General features: G+C 35.7%; 1 protein-coding gene across 2 annotated transcripts in view; it reads right to left on the bottom strand.

The window, feature by feature from the left end:
* The window catches only part of Jmy (junction mediating and regulatory protein, p53 cofactor), a 101,303-nt gene that overhangs the window by 50,637 nt on the left and 31,698 nt on the right, over positions 1-18,968 (bottom strand). For both annotated transcript variants that reach the window (XM_047555293.1, XM_047555294.1), the window contains exon 2: positions 10,983-11,156. In XM_047555293.1, the coding sequence (XP_047411249.1) occupies positions 10,983-11,156 (174 nt within the window). The remainder of the gene's footprint in view (positions 1-10,982; positions 11,157-18,968) is intronic.

Raw genomic sequence — 18,968 nt, 5'->3', positions numbered from 1 at the left:
CTCCTAAGAACATACAATCTCATTGGGTGAGGTGGTACAAAGATATCTGTGACACAGAAGTCAGTTTTGAAATGGGGAGATATGGCTGTTACTTATTAACTGTGAGAGCTTTGAAAAAATTACTTATCAAATCAATTATCCACTCAAAATGATGGTAATTACACATCTGCTCAGTCCAATATTGCACTGTAGATAGAAAGACATTTGGCTTAATGAAGGACATCAGCACTTAAAGAATTACAACAGAATATGAAAAAACATCATGACAAAGATGCCTAAGATACCAAGAGAATGCCAAGGATAGAGGTTCAGGTGCAAAGTCTGGTCAGAACTAAAGGGAATAGAGAGTAAGTGGATTCACAGAGAACAAATAGAAATTTTTTTGCAGCGGGACAGGTATTACAGACAGTGAGTCTCTGGGTAAAAAGAACAAAGGTACTTTAAGAGCACTGAGATTTATGTTGAAAAGTCTGAGACCACTGAGAAAAATAAAAAGTATCAGAGGGAAAAAAATGTATTTAGTCATTTAGATCAGAACATACATCACTGGGTTTCATAACTGCATATGGCTTTAAAGGAGGATATTGACAGGGATAAATGAAGTACAAGGGGAGAGGGAACACCCAAAAAGGGCCAGCTGGAGCCAATGACCAACTTGAGCCAAAGTACAGAGGCAGATATGTGCAGGGCATGCTAAAGGACAATAAGTAGTCTAGCCTACTAGGAGTTTAGATGAAACAAATAAAAGCAATAGAGGTGAGACTAGAAAATTAGGCGGTGGTTACTATGAGGAGGGTCTTTAAATATCAGGTAGCTGAGGAGTATATTCTTAATCTGAAAGGCAGCAAAACCATTGTGGGATTTTAAGCAATAAGTGGTATATTTAGACTTGATTTAAGTATTCTAGAGGACTTGGCTGCTTATAACAAAATCATAAAGGTGTGTTCTTTTGTTGTAATTACCTCTAATTTTAAAACTTGGTTGAAAAACGTATTATTTAGAAGTATGTGATGGGACTTCAATGATGGTGCAAGTTGAAATTTTAACCTTATATTCAGGACTCATGATAGAAGTCTTTTTCAGTAGCATGGTTAAACTTTTACTCACAGTACAAACAGAAGAGAAATGCATTTTAGCTTTTAGACAACAAAGTCTTTGACATCTACCTGAAGTTCACTGTGCTTTACTACTTTCACATATTCATATACACAAAATAGGAAATGCTCAGTATGCTTCTTCTAAGCTGCTTCTTAAATCACCTATCAAACTTGTAGATACAACATCTATCAGGCCTGAAGTATATAAATTCTTGTCTAGCATTTCCAAGTTCATCCTTCTGCCTTGTAATGCTAGGATTTGGGATCAGCAAATCTCCTTTAGGCTTTGCCAACAGAAGAGTTTGGAGGAGGAAGAGACTTGCCCCTCTATGCTTAAATTTTAATAATTCTAACTTGTTCCCTTTGTTTCCCCAATCCTAGGAGTGGTAGCTCCTTTTATAATTGCTTCCTCTCAGGTACCTTAGAATTCCTTTTTTGCCTTCCTAATTATCTGTTCCACTCTGCACCTAGCTAACAAATCTTTACATTAAATGTCCTGTTGAAATAATGATTTTTATTTTCTGAAAATACCCAATAAATGTAACTACAGAAGAGAAAATTAATAAACAGAACAAAGTGTTCAAAATTTTAAATTTTAACATTAAGATAGAAATCATTTATTTGCATGATTAAATATGTAGGACTGGGAGGGGATAAAATTTGCATCATGGCTTTTGGGGAGGAAAAGTTTTTTTTTCCTTTTTTAAAAATCCTGTGACAGGGCTGGGGTTGTGGCTTAGTGGTGGAGCACTTGCCTCGCTGTGTAAGGCACTGGGTTCCATCCTCAGCACCACATAAAAATAAAGAAATAAATAAATGTATCCATCTACAACTAAAGTATATATTTTTTAAAAATCTTGTGACAATTATTTGAAGATAAGTTGTACATTGCTGTTGAATTAACATCTTCATCTTCACTAAGCACATAGTTCACAGATATATGAGACACACATGCATTTTACCCCCATGCTGTTTTTTTAAGGGACTTTTTGAACTTAGTAGCTACAATGTTTTAGTCAACTGTTAAGATCCTTGTTTAATATACCTAAAACATTAAGCAAGGATACTCTTAAGTTCTTTTCCTAACTTGGCAAACTTGAAGATGTACAGTGTTGGTCTGCTGGATCGTGTGCTAAAAACAATGACAACTCTGTTTTGAATTTCACAGCTAGAAAGAAAACAGTGCCTGTTTTTAATATGGAAAAAAAATGTGGGTCCATTTAGGTAGCTAGGAGAAACTAGTTTATAAACACAATTTTTTTTTTGACATGGAATTCCTTATCACAAACCACATCACTTGCTGGGATACTGGGTTTTATATGAAAAAAAATTATTTCTGTTTATTGCTGGGATACTGGGGTGGAATAAACCTAACTCAGATTCTTTGGTGAAGCAAATACCAAGATTCACTTGTGAATATACTGATGTAGTAATACCTACAAGGCAAATTTTCCAGGTCTGGCGTTGCCTGAAGATGATTCTTCAATAATAAACAAATACTAAGAGACTCTTAATATCCCAGGCAAGAATGTGAAATGGTGCATTTTTTTCTTTTAAAGTGAGCCAGACCCAGTAGCATATGCCTGTAATCCTGGCTACTTTAGAGGCTGAGGCAGCACTTGAGTTTGAAGCTAGCCTAAGCAACAGAGCAACACTTTTTCTCACAAGGAATAAAAGAGAGAGGAGAGAAAAATTAGAAAGGAATGGTGGTAGAACACTTGGCTAGCAAGTACAAAGACCTAGATATTACATCCCTAGCACTGTTTAAAAAAGTGAGGTGGGGGGGGTGTTGGGGGAGAAATCTAAAAGCAAGGAAACCAAAGAAAATATAACTGAGGTAAGATAAGAGAATTGTCTAAAACATACAGTAGTGGCACTACATAGTTCACCATATGCAATCCACAGCACCGTGGCACAATACTGTAAAAATGGCATCACGCACAAAAGCACGTGACCATGAAGTGGAATGAAGATGAAACTAAATCCAGCCTCTGCTTTGCTAAGACATTTATATTTCTACATCTGCCCAGTAGGGGTTTTTATCCAAATCTTCCTGATGGGGCAGAGGGTGGGTGCAGTCTATTTCACATAAAGGTGCTTTTTGTTGTTGTTGTTGTTTAGTTTTTTAATTTCACACAAAGGCACTTATATAATCTTGCTTTGTAGAAAAGGAGAGCGGAGGATCAGCACATTCAAAATTTATAAAATGTAGGAGACAAATGGCAAAATGAGGTAACATGCTCCAAGAGAATTTCCTCTCTTTTCCTGTATCCTTAGATCCAAAGCACAGCAAACAATTCACACACGGTGGTATAACTAATATAGCAGGCTCTGCAGTCAAACATGTTCAATCCCAACCGTGCCACTTACTAGCAACTACCAATGACACTGGGTTGGTATGATGATTGAGGAAGTATTGGTTTACTAAATACTGACAAATATGAAGCACTGTCTGAATAAAAACACAAACTTTTTATTCAGTATACCATCCCTGTTTCAACATATCTCTAACTGGAATATTCACTATTTCAATCCAATGTTTGTACTGACACACATACCCACTTCCTACTGGGTTCTTATTCATTGTGCAGTAGTGAAGCCCCAGATGATCCTTCTTTTTCCACATATATTTAGGCAGTGTTGATCACCCTATTTTATGTGCTTCTACATAAACATGTGCTTTACTCTCATTTAATATTTTTGTCTCTTAAAAATCACCTTGAGATATAACTTATACAACAAAAAGCACCCTTTAAAATGTAGTTCTGATGATTTGACAAATTTCTATGCCTATTTAACAACCAGAATAATTAAGATTTAGAGCATATCGATCACCCCAAAGGATTCTCTTATGACTACTCCTCCTCCCTCAGGAATTTTCCTGGCATCACTCCATACAACGACCCTTTAGATTTCTGTCAACACATATCAGAATGATCATTTCTAGAATTTCATATCAACAATCACATAGTTTGTACTCTTTATGTCTGTTTTTTTTTTCCAGCATAATTTTTGAAAGCAATATTATTTTTAGCTTAATTTACATAAAATGAAGTGAATCTGTAGAACAGTTAATCTGTTTAAGTTTTAACAGATTCAACCATGGAATACAACCACAATGAGATACTGAACTTGTGTCATTTTGCAGTTCATTACTATATACTTGCCTATATACTCTTGAATATTTAATCTGGATTCTTGGATTTAGGGTGACTTTTCATTCCTTTACATTGCTGAGAAGTACTCTATTATATGGAAATGCCACACTTTACCTATTCACCTGTTGATACTACTTGGGTTACTTCTAGTTTCAGGCTATTATGCAAAAAATTAGCATAAACATTACCTACAAGACATTTCTGTGAACAAATTTTTTCATTTCTCCAGTTTAAATAACTAGGAGTCTAATAGCTGGTTGTAAGGTAACATATGTTTTAACTTTTGAAGAAAGAGTCAAGGTATTTATAAAGTGGTTATACCACCTTAAAATCTGGTTAGCTATGTGTGAAAATTCCAGTCGTTCCATATCCCTACCACCCTCCAAACTGACAAAATTCAATTTTAGTCATTCTAAATAGATACACAATAGTATCTCATTATAGTTTTAATTTTCATTTCTCTGATGACTACTGGTACTGTGAACATCTTTACATTCATTATTAGCCATATTTTAAGTGTCTTTTTAAAAATTTAGCCCACTTTTTTAATGTCATTTCTCTAGCTAAGCTGTAAAATTTCTTTTTCAAATGTATTACAGGTACAAGTATTCCAGTCTATGGCTTGCCTTCTCATGTCCTTAACATTCCAAAGAGCAGAAGTGTCCAACTAATCAAATTTTAGTTTATGGTTCAAGTTTTCTTTTCAATCTCTAAAAAACTCTGCCTTTCTTTCCCAAAGATTAAGAAAACTTTGTTCTAAGTCAAAATCGACAAGAGTGCCAAGAACACACAATGGGCAAAGGACCATTTCCCTTCAATAAACTGCATTAGCAAAACTTGATATCCACATGCAGATAATTAGCCAGATTATGAAACCAACCTAGATGCCCCTCACTTGATGAATGAATAAAGAAACTGTGATGGAGATATATATATATAAATTATATATATATAATATATATACACAATGGAATATAAAGAAGAATAAAATTATGGCATTTGCAGGAAAATGGATGAAACTGGAGAATATCATGCTAAGTGAGATAAGCCAACCTCAAAAAACCAAAGGATGAATGATCTCTGCTGATAAGTGGATGATGATACATAACGGGGGGTGGGAGGGAGGTAAGAATGGAGGAAGGAGGGACTGTACAGAGGGAAAAGACAAGTCGGAGGGGTGGGAGAGAAGGAAAAAAATAATAGAATGAATCAAACACCATTACCCTATGTAAATGTATGATTACACAAATGATATGCCTCTATTTCATGTACAGAGAAACAAGTTGTACCCCATTTGTTTACAATAAAAAATAAAAAAATAAATTAGGCTCTTCTCACACCATATATAAATATCAACTCAAAATGGACTGAAAACTCAAATGTCAAATTTGAAAACTATAAAACTGCATAAGAAAACACACAGGAAAAATTATATGATAATGGTCTAAGAAATCATTTTTTGGATATGATAACAAAAGCACAAACAGACTAAAGGGATACATCACACAAAAACACTTCTGCACAGCAAAGGAAACTACCAACAGAGTGAAGTTTATGAAAATGTGTTATCAAGCCACACATCTGATAAGGGGTTAATATCCAAAATCTATAACAAACTCAATAGCAAGACCCAATCGAAAAATGGGCAAAGGACAAACACAGACAAAACTACATATAAATGGCCTACAGGTATTCGGAAAATGTTCAACACCACAAATCATGAGGGAAATAGTTAAAAACCACAATAAAATATTACCTCACCCCTGTTAGAGTGGCTATAACTAAAAAGAAAAAAGTGTTAGAGAGGAGGTAAAGAAAAGGGAACCTTTGCACTGTGTTGATGGTAATGTAAATTAGTACATCCATTATGGAAAACAGTAGGCAAGTTGCTCCAAAAATAAAAATACAACTACATGATTTAATAATCCCACTTCTGTGTATATATCCAATGGATATGAAATCAGTATGTTGAGCCACGTGCAATTCCATTTTACTGTGGCATTATCCATAACTGAAGAGATGAGATCAATCTAAGTTTCACCAACAGATGAACAGATAAATAAAATGTATACACCTAGAATGCCATTCCGCCTCTACAAAAAGAGAGAAATCCTGTTACTTGTGACAACATGGATAACCCTGGAGAACATTACATTGAGGGACACATTCCAGGCACAAAAAAGACAAATACTGCAAAATCTCGCTTTGTGTAAATTATACAAAGTTGAACTCATAAAGCAGTGAACAGAATGGTAGTTATCAGGATTGGTGGGGAAAGGGTCAGGGGCATGGGTTCTTGGGAAGATATTGGTTAAAGGATACAAATTTTCAGTTAGGAGCAGTAAGCTAAAAAGATCTGTACAACATGGTAACTATATTTAACAGTATATTATATTCTTGAAAGTCACTAACAGATTTTAAATGTTCTTATCACAAAAAATAAGTATGTGAGCTAATGGATATCAGTGGCTCAATTCAGTGATCCCACAATGACCAAAATTTCATATTGTATGTAATACATATCATTTTTATTTGTTAATTAAAAAAATTTTTTAAATAAAAATAAATTTTATAAGTCCTGTTGGAATTTTAATCTTTAAAGCTGACTATAAATGATACCTACTTTGGTTGGATATGGTTTCCACATGACCTCCAAAGGTTTATGTGTTGGAGGCTTGCTTCCTAGGGTGGTAGTACTGGAAGGCCGTGGATCCTTCAAGAGGTGAGGTCTCCTGTAGTTCCTTAGATCAGTTTTGATTGGACTCTTGGAAGGGACTGTGGAAGTCTAGTCTCTCTCTGGCTTCCTGATCTCTTCCTCACACAGGCATACGCTACATGCACCATGAGGTAGGTAATACAACTAAAGAGGACTCTCACCAGAACTTGCACCATGCTATCTGGACACTGAACTTCTAAAAATGTGAGCTAAGTAATCCTCTTTTCTTTATAAAAATCAGTCCGCCTCAGGAATTTAATGATGGTAACAAAAATAGACTAATACACTGACACATAAACATTATTTCTTCCAATTTATTAATATGCTCCATATCTCCATTTATTTAGACATCCTAATTTCTCTCTGCAAAATTTTATAATTTTCAACATATAGGACTTGAATATATTTTTTAAAAATTCATCCCTAAAAGTTTTATGTATAGGGATGCTAATATAAGTGGCGCTTTTAAAAATTCAATTTTAAGTTGCTGATATCTAGAAGACAGGAAATGCAACTATATCCCTCTAAATTAAACTTAATTACTTCTAGCATTTCTAGTTTTTAGGTTCCTTAGGATTTTCAACATAAAGAGTTTTACTTCCTGCTTTCCAATTTGTGTTTTTAAAAACTGCCTTACTGAACTGGTTAGGACCTCCAGTATAATACTGAATAAAAGTGAGGAAAGATGGAGTTGGAGTGTAGATCAGTGACAGTGCTTGTCTAGCACGTTCAAGATCCTAGGTTTGATCCCTAGCGCTACCACCATACAAAAGATACAGTGGAGAGAGTATCAGTCTTGCTTTGTTTTCAATATTAAAGTCAAAGCATTCAGTCATTCACTAGTAGGTGTGACTGTGGATGTTTTATATACACCCTTTATGAGGCTGAGAAAGTTTACTCTTCTTCCTCATTTGTTTTTTTATCACAAATGAGTACTGAACTTTGCCAAATATTTTCTGCATCTGTAGAAAGGATATATAGTGTTTCTCCCTTCATTCTGTAATTATGATAATATGATGATTTACATTGGTTTATTTTTGAATATTAAACCATCCTTGCATTTCTGAGAAAAAATCCCTCTTGATCACAGCACATCATCATTTTTATAGGCCCCTACTGCCTTATTTTATGTTCAGGATTGATAATAATGTATTCGTGAAGAGATATTTATCTGCAGTTTTCTTTTTCTGCAATGTCTTCATTTGAATATAGCATGAAGATAAATACTCGCCTCATAAAATGAGATGAGAGGTATTCTCTCACCTTTTATCTTCTAAGTTTGTGTACACAGTTCACAATAGCTGAATTATGGAATCCACCCAGATACCCGTCAATAGATGAATGGATTAAGAACTTGTCACACGTACACACACACACGTACACACACACACACGATGGAGTTCTACTCAGCCATTAAAAAGAATGAAATTATGGCATTTGCCAGGAAATGGGTGGAAATGAATTATATCTTGCTAAGTGAAATTAGTCAAACTCAGATACTCAAAGGTTGAATGTTTTCTCGTATATGGAAGCTAGAATAAAATAAAGGAAAGGGGGAGGAAAGGATGAGATTAAATAAGTAACCAATCAAATACAAATTAATATACAATGAAAGGGAGTTCAGCAGAGTAGAGGAAGGAGCACCAAGAGGATGGGAGGGAACAAAAAGGGAACGGGAGAATCATGAACTGAGAATCATTTCTATACATGTTTGTAGGAATGAATGAAACTATCAGTTATAACCATAAAACTCTAATTAATTAATTAAAAGTTTGTTTAGGACTGGTATCATTTCTTCCTCCAATGTTTGACAGAATCTTCTAATGATGTCATCTGAACCCCGGGATTTTCTTTGTGAAAAGGTTTTAATTATGACCTCAATTTACTGATACAGGGCTACCAAAATTTGTCTTCTTTTCTTTTAATATTTTTTAGTTGTCAATGGATTTTTATTTATATGCAGTGCTGAGAACTGAACCCAGTTCCTCACACATGTGAAGCAAGTGCTCTACCACTAAGCTACCATCCCAGCCCAATTTCTGTATTCTTGAAGTCCATTTTTATAATTCATATTTTTCTAAGAAGTGTGTTCATTTCATCTAAGTTAAAGAATTTGTTGGCACAAATTTATTTGTATTGTTTATCTGTAGAAATGTACTGATTTTTGTTTAATCAATTCAATAGATTTCTAAAATATTTTGAAATATTTATTTATTTTTTACATAACCAGATTTTGGTTTCACTGATTTTTATCTACTGTTGTTTCCCTTCACACTGATTTCTACTCTCGATTTTTTCACTTTTATTTAACTCTGTTTTTTTCTTCTGCTTCTCTCCCGCCCCCTATCTGTCCCAATACTAGGGATTGAACCCAAGGGCGATCTACCACTTAACTACCTATTTTTTATTTTGAGACAGGTTCTTGCTACGTTGCTCAGGATGGCCTCAAACTTACCATCCCCGTGTCTCAGTTTCATGTGTCACCATGCCTGGCTGATTTTCCAGTTTCATATAGTAGAAGCTTCAATCACTGATTTTAGATCTTTCTTCATCTAATTTTAAATACTTAAAGACATAAATTTCTCTACAAACACAGATTAACTTCACTCTTTGACATCTTGTCAAGAATTCAGTTTAAGCTTTTATGGGCCTAAGATTATTCCTTTCCAAAATATGGAGAGAAAAGAAGAGAAGAGAAGAGAAGAGAAGAGAAGAGAAGAGAAGAGAAGAGAAGAAAATAAAATTAAAGAAAAGAGAAAAATAAAAAGGGGCTGGAAGCCGGTGTGTGCTAGCACACACCTGTAATCCCAGCAGCTCAGGAAGCTGAGGCAGGATGATCATGGAGTTCAAAGCCACCCTCAGCAAAAATAAAGTGGTAAGCAACTCAGTGAGACCCTGTCTCTAAATAAAATACAAAATAGAGATGGGGATGTGGCTCATGATGAAGTGTCCCTGAGTTCAATCCCTGGTACCCCAAAATGGGGTGTAGACTGGGAATGTGGCTCCCTAGTAAAGCACTTGCCTAGCATGTGTAAAGCTCTGAGTTCAATCCTTAGCACCTTGCAAAGGAGGGGGAAAAAAAAAAAGAAAGAAAAAAACAAACATGAAAAGGAAAATTCAAAACAAATACATCCGCCCAGAAATCAGTCTTCCCAGACTTTATTAGGCTTCACAGAAAGCAATCATTTCTGGGCCACGGGAGCAGCAGCAATATGAACTAATCGAAATCACTGCAGACTAATGATTGGGGAGGTGGGAAAGAAAAGCTGTTGTAATGCCATCAATTCCACACAAATCTTTCTTACCTGCACATAAGAAAATAATATACCACAAGAAAAATTTCAACATTAATGATCCCACAATTGATATGCATTCACTACTTTCTATACTTCAAGGTTTTTCTTTTGTGTGTGTGTGTGTGTGTGTGTGTGTGTGAATTACCTTTGGAGATGCTTTAAAATGAAATGCTGTGGCTCGACCCCAACAAAGAGAAAGGAACAAGTAGTTGTCTATATTATTTTTAAAACTCCTTTAGTAATTTTTTTAATATTTTCTAGTTGTAGATAGATGGACACAATACCTTCATTTTATTCATTTATTTTTATGTGGTGCTGAGGCTCAAAACCAGTGCCTCATGCATGCCAAGCAACTGCTCCACTAAGGCACAGCCCCAGCCCCTCCTTTAGTAATTAAGATGCATGGTCAGGCCAGGCACAGTGGCACACACCTGTATCCCGGCTACTCCGGGCGCTGAGGCAGGAGGATCACAAGTTTATCACCAACCTAGACAACTCAGTGAGACCCTATTTCAAAATAAAATGGTTTTTCAAAACGGGGCTCAGAATACAGCTCAGTGGTAGAGTGCTTGCCTAGCATGCAGAAGCCCTGGGTTCAATTCCCAGTACCAAAAGAAAAAAGGGGGATTAGGGGAGGAAGAAGAAATGATGGCTAGCTAAGCTGAGAACAATGAAGTAGTAAGTAAACTACTGTTTAGTGTTTAAAAAAAACTACCTTGATCTGCTGTCTTCGTAGCATGGCAAGTTCTCTCATGTCTCGGAATGGCTGCAGTAAATACTGATAGAGTTCAGTTGTTGCTTCTGCCAGGCTGCTATAGGCTTCATCTTCCATCTGATATAAGTCCAGAAGCTCCACCATGCTCTCTGTGTTCTTATGCTTATCCAAGAGCTGTAAAGACAAGAAAGTTTCAATACTAAGAAAATTGAATATAATAACCTATAAATAACTATTGTTGCTTTTAACACCATTCACTATCATTTTAGGACCCAGGAACCCTAAAACACAGAAGCAATAGGAAACTAAAAGCACTTGATTGCTTTTCACCACTCATCTCCATGTTTCAAGTGTCTCACTACTCAAGACCACAGCCTAATTCACTTGGGAGGAGTGGAATTCCATATTCTTGCCTAGCCTGACCCCTTTAGAATTTTTCCTACTACCTCATAGTGTTCCATAAATTTATAGTTAAAAAAAGGAAAGAAAAAAAAAAAAAAAAAAAAAAAAAAAAAAAGGACAGATGGGAACATAGCTAAATGGTAGAGCACTTGCCTACCAAATGCAAGGTCCTGGGTTTGATCCCCAGCGCTGCAAAAACACACACACCAAAAAAAAAAAAAAACCAAAAAAAACCCAAACCCTATTTAACCTATAAACTACCTTGACTCTTGCCTTTGTTATTTTACTGATTTCCCCAAATCTTCTTGTCACTTTTTTCTTTATCCCAATTTGAAACATTCCCTTAATAACTTTCGTCAATTCACACCCATCATCTCCTTCTAGATTAAGGTGAGGAAAGAAAACACTGAAGCAAAACAAACAAACAAACAAAATCTCATCTGTACTGAAAAGTTTAAAACTGACAATATGTAGCTCTCTGCACTCCTTGGTACTCAAGTGTGTACATGTTTGTGTAGGTATCATTCACTCATTCATTCATTATCAAATACTCACTGAGCATCTAATACATATTAGGCAGTAGCCTAAGAGCTGGGCATACAAACGTATGGTCCTGATTCCCAAGGAGCTTATCGTGTAGTGAACAAAGAGAAACCAAATTATTTTTAAAATGTCAAAGTATGATAAATATTATGAAGATTATAAATAAGAATTTTTACAATAAAACCAAGACAATGAAACCAAGGGTCCCATATGAAAGAATGAGAGTTTGGGGAAAAAGAAGTAAACTAAGATCTAGTTAAAAGTACACAGAGAAAATGGGCTATACAAAGAAGCTTAAGTTAAAATTTAAAGAACCAAAAGAACCAGGTAGCAAGAAAAGACTACTTCACATAATTATTCTTCATCTCTCGTCTACCTGGTAGAGGTATCATTTCTCCCCCAAAGACACAAAATTTGTCTATTCCTAACCATACCTTTAAATTTCCATTATTTTCCTCCTCATTTCTTGCTTTTAGCTATCAAATAATTTTGTTCATATAATTATGCTTAATTTAGGCTTCAAATTTCCTGCCCAGGTTTTTGGCCAGAAGTACACCTACACATTTTTGTTAATAATCATTGTCAGATAATCTACATTAAATGGCTTTTATAATTTAAAAAAATGCCATGCAAATAGTAACAATCATTCTGTAGTTTTAAGGCAACTACATGTAATCCCTACTTTTGATACTCATATGAAGAATTTCCACTTCTTGTATCGACTAAGTTGTCCCAACAAATCTACTCTCCCAGGGCAACATACTATAAAACAACTATTTGAAGGTACTATGGAATGACCAAAGGAAAACTTCAGGGGGAATTTGACACTTTGAAGCAAGGAAGGTCCTACATGATTTTTTTTTTTTATTCATGGATTTCGGCCTGAGAATATGCTCCACGAGTGGGTGCCACAACAGAAGAAAGGTACAGCTGAAACTCACATAGAAGCCCAAAGTTTGGCTGGTTCGAAAAATCAAAGGGTAACAGTTTGGGATAACCACAGCAGTTAGAAGGCAAGAGGTTAATTCTAAAAAGAAGAAAGCATGAGAGGAAGAAATCCCAAATATGCATATAAACTCTAATCAAATCTCTGGCAAATCAGTGTTCACATGATAGGCTCTAGGCACCTTTGTACTTATGGATAAGAAGTTAATTAATACTTCAATTGCTGCCTTCTGCAAGGCAAACAGCTTAGGGTTGAATTCAAATTAACTATCTGCTAAAACAAACCTGTAAAAATCAACAGTCTCTGAAGGAACATAACAGAATCCAGAGACTACAAGTATTATTTATAATGTTTGGGATAAATCCAAAATTAGCTGACATATAAGAAATAAATAAAACAAAATTTAGTACTCAAAAGGCAAATGATGGAGAGCACCACAAAATGAAACAGATTTGGGTTTAGCAGATTAAGATTTCAAAGCAAAAAAAAAGATTTCAAAGCAATTATTCAATGACACTAATGGATATAAAGGAAATATATTCACATAAAGAACAAACAACTGGACAATCTTAAGAAATAGAAACTAAAAACAAAAGGACATTCTGAAATTTAAAAATACAAAACCTCAAATAAAAAATTCCCAGATGGATATTAATGACAGAAAGTGAACCTGAAGATAAATTAAGATAAATTACCCAATCTGAAGGAGATGGGGCAAATGAAAAAAAAAAACTCAGAAAACTGTCATACAATCTTTTAAAAAATCATACATTTAATTTGGCTCCAGCAGAAGAGGAGCAAATGGGATACAAATCATATTTCAAGGAAAATTCCAAATTTGGTTAAAGGCATGAATTTACATATTCAAGAGGGGCTGAGAACTCCCCAGAAGGTAAATGCAAAGTAACCCACAACTAGGCTATCACAAACTACTGAAAACCAAAGATAATGAAAATCTTTTTTTTTTATTTATTTTTATTGTAAACAAATGGGATACATGTTGTTTCTGTTTGTACACAGAGTAACAACATACCCATACCATTTGTGTAATCATGCATTTACATAGGGTAATGATGTTTGATTCATTCTGTTATTTTTTCCTCCCCCTACCTCTCCCACCCCTCTTTTCCCTCTATACAGTCCTTCCTTCCTCCATTCTTGCCCCCCTCCCACCCCCCATTATGTGTCATCATCCGCTTATCAGTGAGATCATTTGCCTTTTGGATTTTTGAGATTGGCTAATCTCACTTAGCATGATATTCTCCAATTTCATCCATTTGCCTGCAAATGCCATAATTTTATCATTCTTTATGGCTGAGTAATATTCCATTGTATATATATGCCACAGTTTCTTTATCCATTCATCAATTGAAGGACATCTAGGTTGGTTCCACAATCTGGCTATGGTGAATTGAACAGCTATGAACATTGATGTGGCTGTATCTCTGTAGTATGCTGATTGTAAGTCCTTTGGGTTTAGGCCGAGGAGTGGGATAGCTGGGTCAAATGGTGGGTCCATTCCAAGTTTTCTGAGGAATCTCCACACTGCCTTCCAGAGTGGCTGCACTAATTTGCAGCCCCACCAGCAATGTATGAGTGTACCCTTCTCCCCACATCCTCGCCAACACCTAGACAATGAAAATCTTTTAAAAGAGCCAGAGAGAAATAACAAGAGGAACAAGTGAATCACAATGGGGCATATGTCTGTAATCCCAGTGATTTGAGATTTCAAGGAGCCTGAAGCAGGAGGATCACAAGTGTGAGGCCATCCTGGGCAACTTAGCAAGACCCTATCTCAAGATTGGAAAAAAAAAACAACAAACAAACAAACAAAACGGGGGGGGGGGAATTCAGTGGTAGAGTACACCTGGCTCAATCCTGGATACTGCAAAACAGTGACAATAAAAAATAAAAAGGAACAAGGGTACATATGAATGCTGACTTCAAATCGGAAAACAGAAGACAGTGAAGAGACATCTTTCTTTAAAATGCTGAAATTAAAAGGAAAGAAAAATAACAAACAACAACCCACACCTGTCAACCCAGAATTACATTCCCAAGGAAATATCTTTAAAGCACAGATAGCAGTGGTGTGTGCCTGCAGTCCCAATTTATTCGGGAGGCTGACGCAAGAGGATCACTGAATCCAACAGTTTGAGGCTAGCCTGGACAACATAGTGAGACTCAAAAAATAAAAGGGGTCAGGGTCCTAGGTATGTAGTTAGCAGTATAGCATAGCATGCTTGATGCTCTGCCTGGGTTCAATCCTAGCATTACCACCAAAAAAGGAAAAGGAAAAAAAAATAGGGACATAACTCAATGGTAGAATTTATGCTTAGTATGCACAAGCTCTGAGTTTAATCCCCAGTCACAATAATAAAAACCAAAACAATGAAAACTAAGAGAATTCATTTAACAGCAGGCACTACAAATATTTTTATTTTTAAAGTTCAGACTAAAGGGAAATGATACAGATGAAAACCTGTATGTTCAGAAAAGAGAATATTGGAAATGGTAAATAAATAAGCAAATAGACCATATTCCTCTTGATTTCTATAAAATACATGAACACTTCAAGCAAAAATTTTAATACCGTACACCCATAGGTACTTACATTTAACACGTAGCATGGTATTTACTCTAAGTATGGCACAATCACTTTAGAAGCACCAGAAGAATTGAAGGAGGGATAGCTATAACAGGTATAACAGTAGAGACTGTCAGAATGCATAAAAAAAAGAGCAAGATGCAACTATGTGTTGCCTATGAGAGATGAACTTTAAATACAAAGACAACAGATAAGGTGAAAGCAACCAGCAAAGTGTAAGAAGGATGGAATGTCCAGGTAAACAGCAAATAAAATGACTTCCAGATACACAGTATTAATGGAGATAATGTTGAGTGTTCCACAGACCAAATACTTAATTCATCAAGAAGATGTGCAGTCAAAAAATCGTGTACTAGCTGGCTGCGATGTGTGCATGCCTATATATAATCCCAGTCACTCAGGAAGCTGAGGCAGGGTGATTTTAAATTCCAGGCCAACCTGAGCACTTAGCGAGGTCCTAAGCAACTTAGTTACACCCTGTCTCAAAATAAAAAAGGGTAGGGATATGGCTTAGTGCTAAAGCTCCCTTGGGTTCAATCTCCAGTACTTTAAAAAAAAAAAAATCAGAGTTGGAGGTATCTAACACTCTCAGCAATTGATAGAACCAGAAAATTTCAGTAAAAACAAAGATCTGAATAATACTATCAAACACCTTAACTTATCTGGCATTTATGAAAAATTTCGGTTAATAATGCAAAATACACTTTTTAAAATAGTATCAAGGAAGACCTAGGGACTGGGGAGGTGGCTCTGGGTAGAGTGCTTACCTAGCATACATGAGGCCCTGGGTTCAAACTTGAGCACCACACGCACACACACAAAAAGATAGACCTATATGCTCGGCCATAAAACAAGTCTCAAGCCTGAACAGAACTGAACTGACGGCAATGGAAATGAGATAAAGAGGATGCCCTCAACTATCTGGAAATCAATGTGCTTAAAGATATCAGAAAAAGGAATCTTGAGATATAAAAACATATTTTGAACTGAATAATAATGAAAATACAACCTATTAAAATGTACCATTCTGGCATGTAAGGAGATTGGAAGTCACTCTCATTCACACAATAAGACCTTCTTGGATCCATCGGAGAACTGAGGTCACAGGGCACTCTGTCCCTAAAATTGGCAAGGTAGTCAGGCAAAGACAGAATCATAACTTACTGGAGGAGAAACCCAAGAACAGAAATCTCTGAGGGAACCACGGAGGTGTGTGCCTGTAGTTCTGGAGACTAAGGCAAAAGGATTGCTTGATCCCTGGATTTCAGCACCTTCTTGGACAACATACTAAGACCTTGCCTCTTAAAAGAGAAAAAAAAGAAAGGAGAAAAGAGAAAAGGCTGGGGATGTGGCTTAGTGCTAAAGCAAAGCAAAGGAAAGAAAAAAAGAAACCACAGTGGGACTCAAGACCAAGGTAGGAAAACCTAAACTCTAATTGGTGAATTACCACAGTCACAGTGTGGAAAGGAAGAGAGTTAAAAGACAACAGGCCTTGTCCTCATAATTTTGAATTTTATCTTCTAGATCAGGCTCTCTACATGGAAATTACAGAAAACATCCCTAACAGTTCAGGCAGGGAAAGGGATCAATTAGTTATTTTGAAATAAATACAGAGAGTATTCTGTTGTTTTTTTTTTTTAAGATGTTGACAGACTTTTATTTTATTCATTTACTTATATGTGGTGCTGAGAATCGAACCCAGTGCCTCACCTATGCTAGGTAAGCACTCTACTACTGAGCCACAACCCTAGCCCTGTTCTTAACAAGGTCTGCCCTTACGAGAAATTATTTTACCACAACCTCGCTGGCCTAAAAAAAGGGACATACCCAACTCATGACTTTTCTTTCTTTCTTGTCATAGAATGCCTGGATAGTGGTGAACACTAAGAAACACTTGTGAAGGTGACAACCCAAGGGCAGAGGCTCATTAAAAGACAAACCTAACAGAACTATAGAATACTTCCTCCTCACCCAATACCTTATAACCACATCAACAGGGCTCCCGTATTCTAACAGGGAATACAATGGAAAAAAAGAGCATGACTTGAATTTATATGTGATGTCTTTAGGGAAATCCAAAGACAACAGAGGGGACAAAAAGATCACCAACAGATGAAACTTTAGACCAACACATAGAATAACACACAGTCTATATCCTAGCCAAATAAACATAAAACCTCAAACCAAAGGCCCATTTACATTCTTTTTAACCATAATTTATCATGTACAGGCCCTCAATAAAATTGCAAGGCATACTAAAAGAAAAAATGCATTTATATAATTTGAAGACACACACAAAAAAACGAAAAAACAACATCAAAACCAAATTCAGATACAGCAGAGATGCTGGAATTATCAGACCAGGAATTTAAAACAACTGTAATTAATATTCTAAGGGCTCAAATGGAAAAACTGACAATGTGCAAGAAAAAACTGCGTAATAGAAAGAAAGATATTCTAAGAAAGAATCAGAAGGAAATGCTAGAAATCAAGGCACTAAGAAAAATGAACAATGCCTCATCATTAGATTGTACACACCAAAGAAAGAGAGTTAGGGAGCAATTACAAAAGTTACTGTATTTTACGGCATCATCATCACCTCCACCTAATGTGTGCCAATTCTCAGTTCAAAAATTGGTTTATAACCTTTCATCACATAATTATCGCAGTATAATTCTTTTCATCATGCAACTTAAAAGGTCAAGAAAGCAGCAATATTCATCAGTTGCATATGGATCGTCTTGTGCACTCACTGACAGTCATGAGTCCAGAATTCCTGGTACAAGTGTATTGTCAGTACATTTCTGAAAGCCCACTTATGTACTAAATGGTAAATTCATTTTACGTGAGTGGAACTGAGGAATGCAGATCAGATAACAAAACCAATGATAGCAGTGCACTCTCATCAGATAGGAGATTAAATTTGTAAGTCCACACTTTGCTAACACTGTAGTAAATTTTCTCAAGTGTAATATTCCTACTATAACACAGAAATCAGTAACAACTAATGTGTTAACTTTTTTTAAAAGATCAATCTGGAAAAAATTTCTATTAAACTGTTATGAAGAAATGATATATCAATTTGGACTATTCAATTTTAATGTATATTCGTGAGTATTCTGTGCTCCTAATCTTCCACCATATTTAGTAATAAATGATATTTAAATAATATTGGCACAATTAAAATTAAAAAAAGTGTTTCACATAATGATTTCATCACCCCCCCCCCTTTTTTTTTTTTTCAAAATACTTGGCATAAAACCTGCATTGGTCCTCGAAACTCTAGCCAGAGCAATTAGGCAGACTAAAGAAATTAAAGGGATACGAATAGGAAAAGAGGAACTTAAGCTCTCACTATTTGTGTATGACATGCTTCTATATTTAGAGGATCCAAAAACCTCCTCCAGAAAACTTCTAGACCTCATCAATGAATTCAGCAAAATAGCAGGCTATAAAATCAACATGCATAAATCTAAAGCATTTTTAT

This window comes from Sciurus carolinensis, chromosome 6, assembly GCF_902686445.1.
Source record: "Sciurus carolinensis chromosome 6, mSciCar1.2, whole genome shotgun sequence".
NCBI classification, from domain to species: domain Eukaryota; kingdom Metazoa; phylum Chordata; class Mammalia; order Rodentia; family Sciuridae; genus Sciurus; species Sciurus carolinensis.
The sequence above is the reverse complement of the archived record's forward strand: the minus strand, read 5'-3'. Positions and strand labels throughout refer to the sequence as shown.